At 36.4% G+C, this 19,904-nt stretch overlaps 1 protein-coding gene across 1 annotated transcript; it reads right to left on the bottom strand.

Moving 5' to 3' along the window:
* Window positions 1-9,194: 9,194 nt before the first annotated feature.
* LOC137572892 (outer mitochondrial transmembrane helix translocase) lies at window positions 9,195-10,609 on the bottom strand. The gene has a single exon (XM_068284743.1). The coding sequence runs from the start codon at window positions 10,435-10,437 to the stop codon at window positions 9,304-9,306; it is 1,134 nt and encodes a 377-aa protein (XP_068140844.1). The 5' UTR covers window positions 10,438-10,609; the 3' UTR covers window positions 9,195-9,303.
* Window positions 10,610-19,904: the final 9,295 nt, after the last annotated feature.

Raw genomic sequence — 19,904 nt, forward strand, 5'->3', positions numbered from 1 at the left:
ACAGGTCTAGGGCAACTGACACTTAACTCCTGCTCCTTCCTCTCTTGTTTTTGGTTCAACCACCAAAGGAGGACGAACAGTTCCTGATTCCGTTTCTCACTCCCTGGAGCACTATAAATAACCCTTTCGATAACAAACATTGCGATGTGTTGATAATAAAAGGGTTGATTTATTTCTATGCTATGTTGTGATTTATGACCTTTAATGGCCAGCCGCCTGATGACGCCACACAGCGGCCAAAAAACGAAGCCAAACCAAACAAAAACGAATCGAATAGCATCGAATCGAATCGGATGAATTTCAACATTGTGATTTTACATTCAACATAAAGTAGATACAACAAAGTGCAAACGAAAGAAATCATTCAAGCTAACTTGATTTAGCTTGGATTGGAGCTAAAGATCAAAGTTTTATATATACAAGCGGTTAATACCCTTTCGGTCTTACCCAAGTTCCTGTTCAACGAGTTTAAATTTAAGAGAAGGGTGATATACATATAATATATTTTATCTTTCCACTTTGATTCTATCACTAAATCAAGTTTCATTGTTCTTTCAAGAATATTCGCGCGAAATTTCCCCGATTTATATTCACACGCTGCACCAATTCTCGCCCCATCAGTAAACAAAAGACTGAAAAGCAGGGAACAAGAAAAGATAAAAAACTGGAACTAGAACATAATGCGGCAACCGTGAAATTTATGCTTTATACCGCATAAATTGACTGAGACACTTGTGACGGGCGCTGCTTTTTGGGGTTTTCGTGGAGTGGAGGGCGTTAAGCGAGACGAAGGCCAAGAGGGTGACTTCCTTTTTATTTCGCTTGCCTTGTGCTTCCTATCCCTTGCTCCTGCTGCAGCCTGTTGGGCCGTCGATTTTGTTTGAGCAATTAAAATGCCTCAACTGACCGCCCACATGCCCACCAACAACACATTAACTACAAATTACATTCACATTAGTGTTTCGGCATTTTCCGGGTGTCCAGCTGTCCGCCTGCCTGTTTCTGAAATTTTTTGTTGTTGTTCATTCCCTTCTTTTGTTCTTTTCTTTCTCTTGGCTTCGTTTGCTTCCGTTTTTTTTTTTTTTAAACCAAACACCTAATAAATCAAAGCGGACTCCTGAGAGAGCCCCCTAGAGTATGCTTGTTAAATGCTCGTAATAAATTAGCTACCGCCCCCTGGTCAAAAACCTCTCCTGCCTGGTTTCTTCTTCGCCCTTCCAATTGACTTGATTATTGGCTTAGCTCTCGGTCTGGCCATTTTACAATAGCCAAACGAATCGAACTCAATCGAAGGCTGTTGGGATGTAGAACAGGACCAGACTCATTCATTTTGCCAAGTCTGTGAATTTGCTTGCATTTTTCTATATCTCTTCACTCCCTCTGCCCCTAGAACATTTTATTCTCTTTTGTTCGCTTTTTATTTTTAATGAAGTCAGCGCAAAATTTCGTTTTTTGCTGTGTGTTCAGTGTTCCGTTGATTTTTTTTCCGCTTCCGCTTTTATGCGATTCGTTTGTAATGCGCGTTCAGTGTTAAAATTGCAGTAAATGAGCATACGATTTTTGTTGGTTAGAGATTTATCAACTATAAACCGTACAAGCGAGACTCATTTAATTAAAATAGGCGATTAAATGTTTGCTTAAATCTTGATTATGCATCATCTGTTCCAGAGTGCTGAGCATATTTATTAGCAGTTACATCAATTCGTTAAAATCATTAAAAGATGTTAAGTAAAAGGAACAAAATTTTCCTTCTTTATTTTTTGGATGATAATACTTGAACAGGAACTGGAATTTGCAATATGGGAGTATCGAAAATGTTGGTCCTTCATATTACTAATTGGAAATTTAACTACAACGTATTTTTATGCCATTGAAAGCATTTTTGAAAGATTGTCTTTTACCTCCAAGTGCTAGAATAAAGGTCAAATAGACAAATCTGAATTATTCACATATTGAAGCAATTATTTGGGGTTATATTTAGAATTATATACCTTTGCTTTGCTCATAAATTGTGTTCCTCTTTAATATTTTGTTGGGCTGCTACCTAAAACTCGTCAAATATGGAGACAGAAATTTTTATGAGTTACGCGCGTAAATGTTGCATAATTGTTTCATGTACACAATGTCACATGCGCATTTAACGAAGCGTCGGCAGCAGCAGCGAGTTGCATCAAGTCAACGCTAATTAGGTAGCAGACGCCGCGGCGTCTTTCCATCTTCTTGGGGAAAGATAGTCATCATATAGATATAGAGCAAAACATAGTTGGGGAGGGGTATTTGAGGGCTGGTCCTAGGCAAATTTGTAGCCATGGCAAGACGACTTGATGACAAGGCTGCTTTTCACGTTTGCCTTTCTCTCTCTCTCTCTCACTCACTCACTCTCTGTCTGTCTTTCGCGTTATGCTCATACTCTGCCATATCTTTGCTCACTTTATTTTTTAAGCATCTTTGAAACTTTGGAGCTAAAAACTTCTTACCATCTAGCAGTGAAAAGTGCAACGTCAACGCCTTAAACATCTATGTGCAAATGTGTATGTGTGTGCGGGTGTAGTTGGTTGAAAAGATATGTGTGTGGGTGTGTGTGTGTTACGCTAATTTTAGCTTGGACGAAAAGTCACACGCAGGCAACGCGTGCCAGGCAAAAATTAAAATACCAAAAGCTCTGAATTTCTCCATGCAGCTCTCTTTCACTCTTGCTCGTATTTCTCTGTCTATCTCCCCTTCTTCATTTGTCTCTCTCTCTCTCTCTCTTTCTCTTTCGCTTTCGACAAAGGCAAATAAAAAGTGGCGTGCGCTGCAAAGTATGCTACAAATTTTATGCATCTCACTCCGTACACTGTTTCATCGCTTCCTACCATCTAACTTGACTTGCAGTCGCCAATGCCTAGTAATAAAAATGTTATGAATTTCAAATGCATATAAAATGGTGAGCATAACTTTTAGAAATGCCAATGTAAGAAACAAAAGGGCATATTAGCTTTGCGAATGCCTTGCATCGTGGCATTCTATGTCCAACATAAGCAAAGAAGAATCAAAGTGGAAATTTACTGCTAATTAGAAGAAGGTTTTATAGAGGGCTAGTTAAGTTAGGAGAGCAATGCGTAAATGCATTTAAATATTCTTAAATACAATTTGTTATAAGAAAGCTAATAAGAAAATGAGCATCATACAAAATATTTGACTTTGCTAAACGTGAATCCAATAGATTAGGTTGAATCTTTTTATCTTTTGTAAGTTCTGTTATCTATATTTTGATCTCCAACTTAATACTGTTATTTGTTAAACAGGTTTGTTTACTATGTAGCTTCGCAATAACATTTTCTTACAATTAATTTTAAGCCTAAGAATCAAGTAATTAGAAAGCCTTAATGGACGAAAATAACTGCTAAAAATGTGTCTTATTTTAAGTAATGCAACATTAAATTATCTATATTCAATAAGTTTGCTTGTGGCCCATTTCCAAAGTGAGCTTGAGATTATAGAAAAATAAGTTTAATATATTTTTGTAGATTCCCTATATTTTGGTTAAAAAAATGCGAAAAGTTTTGATGCATCCGAAAAATAATTTCTGGAAATTAAGAGTATTTCACTGTCTGCTTTATTTCGGCTTTAACTTCTTTATTATGAATAAAAACCAACAAAAACCAAGTGACCAAAACTTATTTATTATTCATATGCCCAAAAAAAAGAAGAAATAGGAAAATAAATAAATAAAAACGCCAGCCACAACAACAGCTAAAAATATACAGACCTTTATGTTTATGTGTATGTGTGTATGTGACTAAAAAGCTATAGAAAAATCTTTTTTTTTTTTTTGGAGTTTCTTTACAGTTTTTTTGTTTGTTAATAAATGCAGCCTGGTGGTGGTCCATGGGTCCGTTGTCCGGTTGGGCCACTTTGCAGTTGCATGCAACACGCGTTGCCTTTTTACTTTGACTGTCGCAACTGTTGCCCCTGGCTGGAGATGTTTCTGGAGCTGGAGCTGGAGTTGATGTTAAAGCTAAAGTTAGAGACGGGTTTTTGGGACGTTGGCCAAAAATGAAAAATCTCAGCGCCATGCCGGGGCGTTCCGATTCGTTTCGTTTCGTTTCTTTTCATTTTAGCGCTAGTTCTTCTAGCGCAATTTTTATTGTGTGGCAAAGTCATATTCATTCGCATTCGTTCAGTCTGTGACTTGCAACACATTTTTTATGTCTCTTTTTCTCTCCCGTTCTGTACTTTTCATGTGGCAAGTGTGAATGTTGCATCATTTTTGGCTGTGTTGTCGCTCTGCCAGTTTTTTTTGTTTTGTTTTGTTACCATTTTCATTTCCTATTTGCACATTTTTTACTTCGCTCTCTTCATCTCGCTTTTCACTGTTCTCTTCTCTTTAGTGCGTTGGCTTTTTGATGTGTCCCTGTTTTTTTTTTTTTTTTTTCTGTGTGTGTGTGTGTTTGTGTTCAGTTAAAAGATTTATAAATATGAATTTTATACATTTTCCCATGAAATATGCAAATTTCTCTAGAAATGCCCAAAGGAAATAGAAATGGTCAGGGCAAAAGCAAAGTATTCTTCTCTCTGCCTATTCTCCAACCACATTGCACACAGTGTGTGTGTGTGCGTGTTTGGGGTATATGGATGTAAAATTTTTTCCAACTCGCTTTGGTGTCTCTTCAACTCGTTGAGGTTTTAATATTTTTTTTTTTTTGTTGGCTCGCTCGCAGATGCATTTAATGACCAGCAACAGAAACTGGCGCAAAGATACTGCAACTATTGGGCACCGAATGCAACAAATGGCCACCAAAATTGAAGCAGTAAGTCTAAAACGATTGCAAATACCCTATCAAAGGGAAACAATTAAGAATAATCATGGGGAATCCGAAAAGTATTGAGAAAAAAAAGAAGAAAAAGTATTAGGTAAGGCAAACTCCTAAAATTATCTGGGAAAAAGAAAAAATTCATTTTTAAAAAATGAAAGAAAATAAAAATAAACAAACAAATATTCTAAGGCAAAGAAAATAAGTAATAAAACTCAATGCAATAAAGGCACAAATTTAATGGGCTTAAACGATTGTAAATTATTTATAAGATATATTTAAACAAATAAACTCACCTTAAGTAAATGAAATAAAACAAATGAAGCAACCAAAGAAAGAAAGGAAGAAAAGTAAGACTTAAATAAATAACCATATATGAAATATACACAAATATGTGTAAAATCGTATTTATTTAATCAAATATGAAATAGAAATTTCAAACTGTACCACATATTAACCAAGGGATGCATATATCAAATGAGACACCAATGAATTCAAATCAACTGGCTAAGCAGATTAAGAATATAAATATTTATTTAAATGGATTTACATGAATTTTGATTTAGACCTTTGACACGAAAATAAATTAACTTCATGTGGTTTTATATTAGCAACGTTTGCATCATGATGACAATTATTTACAGATGAAAATTGAGAATTGCTTATTAAATAGTTTAAATAAAGTAGATCCTTATAGCCCAATTTAAAGACAAGAAAAAATCTTTGAAATTTTAAATTTATAATAATTGTTTTCTGTTTTTTTTTTGTTATCAAACAAGTCTACAATTATACATTAATTCGCATTAAAGCTTCATAAACTTTTGATATGAATAAAATTTACAAAAAATTTTACATAAAAACTTTTTGGTTAACTTTGAATTTTTGGGCTCTGGTAAATTTGAGGAAATTTTTCTTTTATAGAGAAACAAATTCTTTTTTCAGAGTAGTCCAAAGTTATGTTTAGCCCTTTAGCAACAAATTTTAACACAATATAATTAATTGCTATTCCCGTTTTTTTTTCCACCAACCAGTCTATGTGCATACACACTTACAAATACATATGCGTTTTTTTCGCCATTATTCGTTAAATGAACTTGTTGGTTTTGTCTCACGGTTTTTTTTTTCGTTTGGTTCTCTGTATTTTGCATTTTCATCGTTGTAAACCATAAATCAGGACATTTTAATGCAAATGTTGTTGCAGTTTTATGGCTAAAATCAGCCATTGGCTGGCTACCATTAATATTTATTAACAGGCGGCGCATGATTAATGCCAAATAATGAAATTAGTTAAAGCCAACACAACAGCACTGCCAATTGCAATTTTTACAATTAAATATTTAAAGTTGAATTGTAAAGTGTAATTAATGTCAAATGTCATCAATTATTCTAAGCCAACGCACTTGTTGGCAGTAATGCTGGATGTATGTATGTATGTATGTGTGTGCGGTGGAAATCAATTAAATTATGAATGCAATTAAAATAATTTAATGATGCACAACTCTCTGTCTCTGTCTCTCTCTCTCTCTCTCTGACTACCTCTTTCGCTATGTTTCTCCCCCTTATTCACACCACTCGATGACAGAAATAATATTCAATTTTTCATTACGCAATTGCAGTTAATTAATAATTCAATAAATTTTCTGCACAAGTCTCCACTTCAAAGTATTTCAAAATAATTGTCAACAATTCTACATATACATGCCACGCATTAAGCGCCCATTCATAAATTAACCAAGTTTATCAAGTATCGAGAAAAATATTAATTAAAATGATACAAACATATGACAGGAAAGAGTTGATGTTTCAAGTGGCAATGAACATTTAGTATCATTATATAAACACATTTACATGTGTCAAGAAAGATTTCAACAGTGCCTTACATGGTCAAGAGGAGAGTATTAAAAGCTTGTGACATTCTAGTTGGTAAAAAAACATAAGATAATAAACATAACTGATATTCAATTGAGTCTAACATCTCCTTCTCTACACTAGTCAAATTTAAATTCGAATGTTTACCAAGAATTCAAATCAAAGTTCACTTAAAAGAATAAACAGCAAACCGCATTCAGGACAAGTGACAAGTCCTTAAGTGGCTTTTCCCAGAGCACACCAAGTTTTAGCCTTTTCGTTTTGAGTGGTCTAATTTACTCTTTTAATTTGATTTGCTTAGACATATAAACTTAGGATTGCATTTGAGGTTTATGTCGCTGTCATAAAGTTCACTATGCCATCGGCAGGAAAATGATTTCCACTGCTTGCCCACAGTCAATTTACATACACAGCATGTGTGTGTGTGTGAGTACTTATATATACATATATGCAGTTAGTGGCTCTGTCTGTCTATTTCTTAAGCAAACTCATAGTCATGTCATATAAAAAGACATTTCAGTCAATAAATTTTAATGCAACGCACGCCAAATGAAATCCTTTTGCTAGGCTAATTCCAAACTTGACTATTAACATAATCTCCACTCTCGAGACCGAAGACAAATCCATCAAAGAACCACCCGAATGATGATTGTGAGAACGATGATGATGATGATGATGCTGTTAATGATGATTAGGCAAAGTGGGATGGCAACGTGTGGCAAATAAAAATCACAATCGTAAAACAAGCCACGAATCTTGTGTAGAAACTTAAAGTCTGCTATAAAATTTATATCCTCATTTTGTGGAACGATTGGGTTGGTTGGGATGCTTAGTTTAGCATTTTATTGAGTTTAAATTGCAAATGAGTTTTCAACTATTCGAATATAACAAAAATAACTCAGGCATCAAGTCGAAAATGCCAATTTTCACATTGGGCTTTAGTACGAAATCAGTTTCCTTTGGATTCAACTTTTAGATTAAACTTTTTTTCAGCAATTTCTGATGATTCAATATGGAACTATATATTTGGTGATATCAATAACGTAGTATATTGACAGATACTGGATCTTTCTGTCACTGATTTTTACTGATGTAATGATATGTGGGATTATGATTATGTGATTTTATATAATTTTTTTTTTCTGGACTTGCCTGATTTTTTTTCCTTGATGGTGATTTCGTCTATGGCTAATGGAATACCAAATTGACCTAATTTCTTAGTGCCAACCAATATATATTGTGTCGATGAAATTTTTGTAGGCATTTCGTGGATTTCTTTTCGCGGACATTTGAATATTTGTAATTTGCTTGCAAATTGTAGCATACTTTTCAGCGCATGGAGTTAGGCGCTAGCCACACGCCAAAGCTACCAGCAGGCCCAATAATAATTTGGTTTTTCGCATATTTTTGGCTCATGTGTGTTGGCCATCTTGACTTCTGTAGGGCTCTGGTTGGGCTTGTTACTTCTATGTGACTATTGTTGTTGTTGTTGTTGTTGCTCCTTTGGATGCTGCTGCATAGAAATGCGAGAAATGCCGCCGCTGGCAGTCAATTTTCTTGTTTACTATGCAGCGCGCACACACACACACAATGACAAATAGCAAACAATTACTATGGCGTGGCGTTGTCTACTTCTTTCTGTAAGCGCCCACTGCGCTCTACCAGCAGTTGTTGTTGTTGTTGCTTCTTTCGCCGCAATAAATACAATTTGCATGACAAAATAGCAAACAACGGCGACTTTTACCCGAGTGGATGCATGTGTGGGTGCGGTATATGTGCGAGTGTGTGCGTTATCAGCGTGTGTTTGTGTGTGTGTGTGTGTCTCTGCGTCTGCAGGTTCACTCAGCCAAACCAAACTACACACAAAAACAATCAACGGGCTATGTGGACGTTTGCTTCTACCCCACCACCACCAGCAGCAACAACAACAACAAACAGAGGCACACACACACACACACAGTCGAACACACACATACAGGCAGAGGCCTGCAGTTAGGCTCCAGCTACTGTGGCACAACTTATGAATATTCAATTTTACATAAAAGATTTCGTTGTTGTTGTTGTTGTTATTGTAGCTGTTGTTATTTTGATTTCTTGTTCTTTTTTGTTTTCTTTCAACCCTCCATCTCTCTCTCTCTCTCTCTATCTTTCTCTCTGTCTTTCTCATGCTCTCTTTGGCTCTTGCATTTTTCTTTATTTCTTTTGCTTTTTTACGTTGGCTCTTCATGAACGTAAAAACACTTCATGCATGCTATGAAATGTGCAAAATATTGGATGCTGGTGGATGGACAACAAAAAATAAAAAACTAAACAAAAAAAAATTAAAGAATCCAAGACTGGCAGAATGAGGTGAAGCAAGAATAAAGACCAGTAACATCTATGATGGCCAGAAATGCACTGAGATAAATTTCAAGGACTTTCGATGGGGGTAACCTGGTATATCTGCTTCAAGAAGACGCAAACAAAATTTACAAAATTTATTAAGAGACATAATTTTAGATGGATGTTCAACTGATGATTCAATTATGATTATTAACTCGTTTTCTTTCATTATATTTATTGTTGTTATTTTAAAACAATTTCTCAAGTTAGTCAATAAACCTTGTAATTAGAGATGAACAATTTAAAGCCAAGAGTCTTAATCCAATTCTAGATCTTTCTCAAACACATTGCATGCACGTATTTTGGAGGCTTTCATTGAGTTAAATGACTTGAGCAAATCATCCATGCTGATAACCAACTGATCGGAAGCGTCATCAAGGTTTTCCTCATTGTCCGGTTGATTGTCATTCAATACTCTATCGCGCATAAACTCTCGCATTCGGTACATGGAGGCATGACGACACAATTCCTTTAGATCTGAACCAGAGAAACCAACAGTTACTCTGGCCAAATAAGGTAGATTTACCGCGGAGTCAAGTCGCTCCTTTTGCAGAATGAGTTGTAGTATGGCTCGTCGTTGACATTCACCTGGTGGCCCGATATGGAACTGAGCTGGCATGCGTCTCAATATGGCTTTGTCTAAGTCCTGCGGACGGTTGGTGGCACCCAACACTATGATAAGGCTATTGCCATCGCTGATCAGGCCATCCCATTGCAACATGAACTGTGTTTTCATCATTGCGGTTGCCTCATGGTCGGCCACGCCACGAGCACGCAGAAAACTCTCGATTTCATCGATGAAGATGATGCATGGCTGAAGTTTTTTAGCACAGGTGAAGACTGCTGTGGCCAGTTTTTGACTCTCGCCATACCATTTGTCAGTTAAAACGCCGACATCCAGATTAATGAATCGCATATCCGCCTCCTTGGCTATAGCCTTGGCAATCAGAGTTTTACCACAACCCGGCGGACCATGAAGGAGCACTCCCTTGGGGGCACGAAAAAGCTTGGATCGCTTGAAGAGCTCACGATGACGCACAGGCATCACCACAGATTCCCTTAGCTCCTGTATGATGGCATCCAATCCGGCTACATCCGACCAGTTCACATCGATTTCATCGGGTGTCACCAAATGTGAGGCAATCATCACCTCGTGTTCGTTGAAGTCACGTGCTCGAAATTTGCTGTTTGTTCCCGCCGCCGCCGCCTTCAATGCATTCAATTTTCTTAACTGCTGCTCTGCCTGCTGTTTGGCCTTCTTGCGCGCATTTCTATTCGGATCCATGGAGCCAATCATCCACTTGGCACTGTAATACGTAATCGCTGTCACAATGCAGACTCGCACCACGAAGGTCATCACCTGTCCACGAGTTATTTCCGACGAGTCCATAATCCTAATACAATGTTTTAATTTCTACAAAAGAAAACTCAAAACGACAGCAAGCAAAAATCTAAATCAAAACGAAAAAAAAAGAAGAAAAATTAAATTGTTTCTGATTTTTAAGGAGCTGATTGGCAATCTTCGTTAATATTGATGAGAACACTGACACTAAAGTCAATGAATGTGACCGAGTCAGAGAAGGTTCTACTTATAACTAAATTCAATTCCAAGTGTTCATCGACAATCGGTCATCACAAAAAAATCAAAAGCGTTGTGTGAAAAAATGTTGTGGTAAGTCCATATATACATAATTCAAAGTGAGAATTAAACATTTAATTAAGTGAATCAATTAATTTTATTAACAGATAAAACATCTCGTTCCACTCTCCGCTAACAAGGTCACATACAACCCATTTGACAGATGGCGCAATTGAATTATTATGCCAATATATGAAAAAGCTTTTCGAATTAAGTGCATTTAACAGTTTTTTTTTTTTTTGCTTCGTTTCTTCATTAAACTATTCTAGCTGTCGAATGAAGTTTCGATGGAGATATTGAGTACTTTATTTATAAGGGATGTTGATTTTCGACCTTTTAAACAGGAGAACAATGAAGAGGTTTCCTCATTTATAGTTTTCTTCTAATTTGGAATATCGAAGAAATTAAAATAGCAATTTAATATACACAAACATATTTTTCGATAGAGCCAGTAAACTGAATAATCACTGCTATTATAGGTTTCGTTAGGAACTGTCCTTTTGAAGCCACAGAGGGTTAAGGATATAATTACCCATAGGCATATATGGTTTAGATCTTTCAATTTTTTTCAGTGTTCTCAGAGAAAGTCGTACCCAGCTGCGTTTAATTTCTGTTTAACTTTTCCTGTTTGCTTTCGTCTTCTGGACAGAAGAAGACTGTGGAGGACTTGACTTGGCATCGTGAACATGGACATGGACCTGAACCTGGATAGCAAATGCAAGCAAAAAAGTGTTTTCTAGTTTAGCATCTTTTTAGCGGAAGTCAATGTAACAAAAGATAAACTTGTCCAGCCAGCTGCTGCTATTCCTTGTTCTAGCTTCGTAATATTGAACGCAGCAAAGACCAGAAACGCAAAAGGCATGGCAAAGGGTGTCTGAAGGGGGAGGAGGTGGTGATGGCCGCTCAGAAGTATTAACTAAACACTGCAGCAATTTATCTTTACCTCCCACCAATTCAACGAAGCGAACGTAGGTCAGTTATGCGCTTTGTCTTAAAGTTTGTTTTTTGTTTTCCGTTTTACTTATATTGGTGTTTTTTTTTTTATTTCTTTTTTTTTTTTTTTTTATTGTGCTAGGTTCCCTCCTCCGAGTTTCTTCAATCTTCATGACTGTCGGAAGTCGCTGTGCTCCGTTGTATCGTGCTTCCTTCCGCATTACAAAAGAATTACTCAACACAATGTCTGGCCTGGCCTGGTCTGAGTTGGATTGGATTGGGTCTGGCCGAAAAAAGTTTGCCAAAGCCAACCAAGACGACGTAGAAGAAGTAGATCAGCCCCTTTCTGCTTTGTTTTCTTGTTGGCCTTCTTTCTCGATTTCCCTTGTTTTGGTCAGGTGGCAGACACTAACTAACCCACCCAAGACCAACCCCCTTAAAACAAACAATACAAAGTACTGGAAAGACAAAACAAAAGCAAACGCATTTAGTTTAGTTTTCCTTTATTCAAAATATTTCCAGGAATGAATTAACAGATTTACTACTTAATTGGCTAAGATTTAACTGTCAGGAGAGTAAAAGATTTTCTACGCACATTTTTTCCCTTTTATTTTATTTTATTTAGTTTTTTTTTTTTAAATATGTTATTACATTTCAATTAGATCAAATTTAATTTACAGCGTTTTCATGTATTGTCCATTGCCCTTCTTTTGAATGAAAGTAATGTAGAGAACAATGCAAACAGTGGGCGATTTTTGTCATTCATTGATTTCATGGTTCATAGAGAAATATTTGTCATAGACCTCCTGAAAAAGCCAATGACAAATATCACCCACTGTTTTCCATTGTTCTCTGTATTACTTCTATTCAATAGCACAAAGCAAAGGAATAAAAAATACATATCAGAGATTCAATTTGGCATAACTCTTCCCATATATGATTGACTCTTTTTTATTCACTTGAGCAAAAAATTTGACAAAAGAAAATCTCATGCTTTTTGTAAAAATTGGCAAAACCCTGAACATGAGGGAAAACTCCAATTATTTTTATTCCTCTAGATGTGAGAGGTTTAACATAAATTATTTCAAGAGTTCAGGGAGCTAGACTTTTCTACTTTGAAACGGGTATATACCTACATATAATAAAATAAAATACATAAGAAAAACGCAAACTTTATTCGCTGCAATCGTTTGAAGATCTCATATAATTTCTGAATTCCATTTCGTTGTTATTTCAAAAATACTTTTAAAACTTTAATCTTTTCCAAAATGTTGAATCAATATTGTTGATGATTTGTCCCGAGATCGAAATCTAAATATAAAAATATAAAGTCAAACTATTGCTAATCTCTTTTTTGTATTCAATGAAGAATTTTTTTTTATTTTTTTCACAACAGTTATTGTCAGTTTTTTTTATTTGCAAATTGAGTATCTGTTTTTGATTTGCCTTTGAGCAGTGTCACATGACTTTGTGGTAGTTGCGAGGGTGACAAATTCGATAAAATCTCCGTGCTTTGCACATTAGTCAAAATATCTTGACAAAAGCAGTAAACTATTTTCATCATGCCCGTATCTCGCTTTACGCTTTTTCTCCTATCCAAAAAAAAAGGAAAGAAAAACGGGATGGCAATTATACGCACTATAGGCAATGGCAGACACGATGACACGCCCACTAAATGCCGCAACCACTCGACCGCCCCATTGAAAGTGCCTCGATTGCAATTAAAATCGATTTTTGACTTTGATCGGCGCACTTTTTGATTACCCAAAAGCTGTCTAGCCCCATGACCACGCCCCCCGCCCCCCGCCAAACGCCTATCATCATCACACACACACACACACACAGTCATTTTCGTATGTGTTGACGTCTATTGTCGATTTGTGTCTGTCAACGTCTAAGGACGTGCCCCCCTGTCCCAATTTTCCATGTCACCTCTCAAACAGCTCGCCAATCTCTTTGAGCAAATTTTTGAATGAAATTAGAATTTCCTGCTTCCCCTTTGAACAGTTAACGCCGATTACATGTCAATGGCAGTCAATATTTTTGACTTTAATTGTTCGCTTTTGGGCAACTAGACACTTTATTCATGGTCCTAATTATGGTCAAGACATAAAACTAACTAAAAAAATACAATGAATTTTTAGTTGAAGGTTTAATATCAAATTGCATCGAACATCTGTATTTGTATCACAGCATTTGACCGCCAGGTGGCGTTACAACTTGCCAATTCCTGGATATTGAAGGTGTCCTTGATACAACTGCAGCTTGTCGAAAATTCGATTACATAGATACAAATCAAAGTGAACGGAGAGAGAGAGAAAAAGCGTTAGAAACGGAATACGAAATATGCAAAAATCAAATTACCAGAACTTGAAAAATCGCAGACATCAGAGACACATAAATCAGGCGAAGATGGCTAAAAGGGATGAAACCCAAAGGGGCGGAAGCCAAGGAAATTGTTACCGCTATTTAACGGTTTATTGATGCGTTGCTTTAGCCAAATTTATTGATGCTCTTTGCTGGTCGTACCTGGTCGTTGGCCAAAGAATAAAAAGCAAAATGGTAAAAGTGGAAAATGTATAAAAAGCTGAAAATTGATTTGCCATTTTCGTTAGCGAAACTACTTCCCACTTTTACCTTTACCCGGCCAGACATTACTCAGGCTAGGAATCTGAATGGAACAGGGACAAAACGAAGGACAACAACATCAAGCAGACATCAAACCAAAACGCTGATAATATGATACTCATTGAGAGGAAAGAAATTCCACGTGAATCATTTAGTTTTGATCCAATGAATAGATAGGAATAGAGGGAAAAAAAGGAACCAGGTCTCATACATACATAAATATGTATGTATGTAGGAATTTATTTTATTCACTATATTTATTTTGTAGTATTTTAGTTTATTTTAATGTAAAACTATTTATTTGATTATTTTAATTAGATTTAGTTGGAAATTAGTCGTCTTTACAGCTTCGCGTCGTTTCGTCTTTCGTCTTTTTTGCAACCGCTCTCGCTCGTCTTTTCGGTTCGACTGCCCGTCTTTAGCTCAATTCGCCTCGCTCAACAGAGTTGCCAGACCCAATCCCACAACTCGGCCATCCTAGTACGCATTCGCCTCGAATGCATCCTGGTCGTCTATGTCACAGGGAACCCACGGCTTCATATAGGACGCGCAGGTCGTAGTTCGCCTAGGACCATCGTTGAACAATGTATCTTTGACCACGTCGTATGTATCTCTGGCCTTTACCATGGTAATGCGGTACGGACCTAAATATTTGGGCTTCAGCTTCAAACCTCCTCCAAGTTGGGTTCTTTTAATAGCTACCAGATCACCGACTTTGTATATGGAAGCAGGTCTGCGACGTAAGTTGTAGGTCTTCTTATTTTCTTCTTGCATACGAAGGATCTGCTGCTTCGCTATATTCCGTAGATCATCTCTGTTGTCGTTAAAAATCTGAATCATCTCATCGTGAATTATTTCTTTCAGCTTAAGGTCGTCTTTTGTGTGCATCTTTGTACCAATCAGTAGTTCGAACGGCGTTGAATGTGTGCTTCTGCTGTACGTTGAGTTAATCGTTTGTTGCACTTTGCCGACAAATTTATACCATTTGCTAGGGTCTTCTATCGAAATCTTAGACAACACGGATATAATAACAGCGTTAAGGCGTTCGACTTGTCCGTTCGCTTGTGGAAGACCAGTCGTAACTGCGTGAAGTTCGATATTTTCTGCCTTGCAATACTCTTTAAACTCTTCAGAAGTAAACGCAGAACCTCTGTCAGAAATAATTTGAACTGGATTTCCAAAAATTAAACTTTGTTGTTGTAGTCTTGTGATTACTTCCTTCGTAGATGTCGTTTTCGTCGGGTACAACCAGCAAAATTTTGTAAAGCCATCGATAACTGCAAGAATGTGCTTATACTGCTTGTGAGTTGACTCTAAGGGTCCAAGAAAATCGATGTGGAACGTCTGAAAGGGCAGTTCTTCTTTCGGCAGTGGATGCAGTTCTCCTTCTTTTTTACCAAGCTTTCGATTAAGTGTTATACATGGAATGCAGCATCTTATTTGGTGTTGTATTTTCTCATCTAATTTTGGGATATAATACTCCTTTGCAATTATTTCCTTCGTCTTTTTCACAGAAAAGTGACCTCTTTCGTGAGCATGTTTAATAATTTCCCGTTGCAGAGTAGAGGGAACTACAATTAGTTCTTCATCATCAACCAACTTATAAAGTATGCCAGCTTTCATAAAATAGTTGTTATGAGAAGTTTTCTGAGCAAGGATATCGATTATAGCCTTCAATTGGTCGTCTTGTGCTTGGACATTCTTTAATTTACTGTGTATGTAATCTTCTGATATAATCATAACAGGGTAGCGACTAAGCGCATCCGCATGACGTATACGATTTCCTGCACGGTGCTCAACATCAAAATCAAATTCTTGGATCTCAAGAATCCATCGTGCGACTCTAGTGCACACATCTTTTTTATCCATCGTCTTTGCAAACGCATTACAATCGCTTATGACTTTAAAATGCATACCTAGAAGGTAAACTCGGAACTTACGAAATGCTTCAACTACCGCCAAAATCTCTAATTCGTAGCTAGTGAATTTTCTTTCCGCTTCAGTCGTCTTTTTGCTCATGTAGTATACAGGGTGCAATTCTTTATCATCAGGTAACTTTTGTAATAAAATTGCTCCGAAGCCATCAATCGATGCGTCTGTATGTACTTCTGTTTCAAACTTGGGGTTAAATATTTGCAAAACAGGTTTCTGTGTTATCAATTCTTTTAGCAAATTAAAAGATTTTATCTGACTCTCGTTGAATCTAAAAATTGCGTCGTTTTTTAATAAATCAGTAAGAGGCTTGGCTATAATCGAAAAATCTGCAATGAACTTGCGAAAATAACCAACCAGGCCAAGAAAACTTTGGAGCTGCTTTTGATTCATCGGCATAGGAAATTTTTTTACAGCTTTGGTCTTTGCGTCTGAGATACATATCTTCTGATTCTTTATAGTATGCCCCAAAAATTCTATTTCTCTCTTCAAAAAGCAACATTTCTTTAAGTTAATGACTAAACCATATTCTTCACATCGCTTCAAAACATTTCTCAGATTGGAGACGGCTTCTTCTTCAGTTTTACCAGGGATTATAATGTCGTCGACGTATGGAATAGCCGTACCAGCACGGGTTAAATCACGAAAAATGGCATTAACGTGTCTCTGAAATACCCCAGGGGAGTTCGTCAATCCAAAAGGAACTTTTAAAAACTGATACTGTCCGTTGTGTGTAACGAATGAGGTGAATCTTCGACTCTCTTTTTCAACATCTACATGGAAAAATCCATTCTTTAAATCGATTGTGCTGAAAACCGTTGCTCCTTGTAGCCGATCCAATTGATCTTCAATCAGAGGTAATGGAAAATGGTCTTTTACTATTACCTTGTTTATTCTTCTATAGTCAATGCACAGACGTGGAGTGCCATCGCGTTTTTTTACTAATACGACCGGACTGCTGAATTCAGACTCGGATTGTTCTATTATTTCGTCTTTCAGCCACTGATCGACTTGGTCATCGATTATGCACCGTTCAGCAAAAGCGAATCTGCGTGGTCTCGAATAAATTGGACTATCGTCTTTTAATACAATACGCATTTCAACATTTGTCGATTTTAACTTTTCCGGCTTATAGTTTTTGATAAGTTCGTTCACTTCGCACTTTGTACTTTTCGATGCATTTGAGTCAATGTCAATTTCGTCGTTTTCGACCTTTATTCTCATTACCGAACTTAATTCCGTTTCATCATTATATTTCCCGATTTGTACGCCATCACGATTGATTTTTATTTCGGCTTGCTTACAAAAGTCTTCTCTCCTAAAATCACTTCAACATCTAGGAATTCAGATGATACCACTAAAAAAACCAAATCAAACTGTTCTTGGCTTACGGAAAGCCTTCCCGTAAACGAACCGATAGGTACCACTCTCTTTTTATCTCCGAAACCGTATAGAACTTTATCAACTTTAGCCAGCTTAGGTTTTTTCAAACGATTATAAATTGTTTCGGTTACGATATTATATTTGCTACCAGTATCAAGCAAGGCTATACACTTTTCATTGTTGATTGACACTTCTTTACACATAAACATATGATCAGCTGATATTTTATTAGTATTACGAACGTCTGTGCTATTTTCAGGCTTTTTATTTGGACAGTCTTTTGCTATGTGACCAAAATTATTGCAACCAAAACACTTTCTTCCTTTACTCTTATTGTCACAATTCTCAGATATATGTCCTTTTTGCCCACAGTTATAGCATTTTATACCACTTTCTTTATTTTCGTATTTCATTACACTTTCTTTTTTTGATTTGAACGTTCTTAGACTCACTCTTTTGATTACTCGACTTTTCCCGCATTTTTTCATAACATTTTATTTTCTCTTTAAACTCTTTTAGGTTATTAGCATTGTACAATATTGCTTTGTTCATACTCAAGTCATTAATTCCGTCAATTACATACTGCATAAGAGCACTGTTCTCTATATTACCCCGTGATGCCATCTCTTTCATTTTCAACAAATATTCTTGAACACTTTCACCTTTCTTTATTTTTCGTTCTGACAATTGCTTATGTAACTCCGCGCTATTTATTACTGTTTTAAACTCATTTAAAAGTGATTCTTTCAATGTCGACCAATTTTTAATTCCGCGTTCACTCAGAATAAACATTTTAGCAAGTCCTTTAATAGCTCTTTTAGCAAAAACAAATTTTTGTAAACTATCCCATTGCATCAAGTCAGCCATGTCTTCGAAATCCTCAATCCATACTTCAACTGATAAAGTTTCATCGCCATGGAAAGGTCGTAAAGAGTCCTCAACGTCCCGAAAACTCAAAGCGAACCTCGGTGGTGGCATGTTGACATTCACTGCATTTTGCGTATCAATATTGTTGGCCACGACTGTAGAGTTTGCCCGATTCGTTTTGTTTCGCATATTTTCGTTTGTTGCAGCTGTTCTAAAATTCGTTTCGTCGCTCACCACTGACAACATTTCGTCTTCGTCTTGCATATTGCCTACATCGCCATCTCTTTCGCACTCATCGTCGTCATCTTCGTTTTGATCATTCTCTGTGTCAAGGTCAGCTAGCAAATTTCCAACTTGCAAATTGCGAAATAAATGGGAAGTTAGATTCGATTTATCATGCGATAAACCCAAAACGTTACAAATAATCACTAGATCGTTATTTGTTAAGTTCTTTTCCACATAAGACACTTTACTTTTATATAAATCGCTGTGGCAATCAAAATCAAACCCTTCAAACTTTCTCAATCTTTGGCGATTTGCACGATCGCCTTCTTCTTCGTAAATAAACTTGTGAAACAATGTAATATTAGATTTCTTTTCAGTTTTCAGTGCCTCTTGCACATTCCCAAAGTCTTCAAGTTTGCTCATAGTTCTTTCTCTTTCGCACACACACTAATATATATGTATATATACGTCGTTTGCCACGTCACCACAGTTATCGTCGTATTCAAACACTTTCTCGTCGTTCGTTGAAAATTTTTTACCGTTTATTTGCCGCTTTTTCGTCGTAAGCCGCCACTTTTTCGTCGTTTGATGCTAATTCTTATTCGTTTTGCGCGTTTTTTTTTTTTCTCGTCGTTTGATTCCACTGTTGCGTCGTTTTGTGTAAGTTTGTCTCTTTCTCACTCACTACTTTTTATTTCTTTATACATAAGTTGAGCCATGCCTTCTTTGTAGGTTGAGTCATGCCTATTTTGTAGGTTGAGCCCCCATATTTGTAGGAATTTATTTTATTCACTATATTTATTTTGTAGTATTTTAGTTTATTTTAATGTAAAACTATTTATTTGATTATTTTAATTAGATTTAGTTGGAAATTAGTCGTCTTTACAGCTTCGCGTCGTTTCGTCTTTCGTCTTTTTTGCAACCGCTCTCGCTCGTCTTTTCGGTTCGACTGCTCGTCTTTAGCTCAATTCGCCTCGCTCAACAGAGTTGCCAGACCAAATCCCACATGTATATACACTTATAAGTATATGTATTAGTTCATGGTTGAGTCGACATTTTCCATACTCTTTATTGTACTATACTCTTTAAACATGAATGAAAAAATATGTAAAGTTTTTGACTCAAATGTTTCCGATTCAGTTAAGTTCCATCCTAGATTACAGTTAATTATACCTTTTTATCAGTGTTTGTAACGAGCATATTTAAAATATTGAAATGACAGCTTTGTTTTTTTAATCAAAACGTATGAC

The sequence above is a fragment of the Drosophila tropicalis genome, unplaced genomic scaffold (genome assembly GCF_018151085.1).
Source record: "Drosophila tropicalis isolate 14030-0801.00 unplaced genomic scaffold, ASM1815108v1 contig_393, whole genome shotgun sequence".
NCBI classification, from domain to species: Eukaryota; Metazoa; Arthropoda; class Insecta; order Diptera; family Drosophilidae; genus Drosophila; species Drosophila tropicalis.

Bases quoted from the DNA above. Each gene is read 5' to 3' on its own strand.
- LOC137572892 (XM_068284743.1), bottom strand. From the start codon at position 10,437: ATGGACTCGTCGGAAATAACTCGTGGACAGGTGATGACCTTCGTGGTG.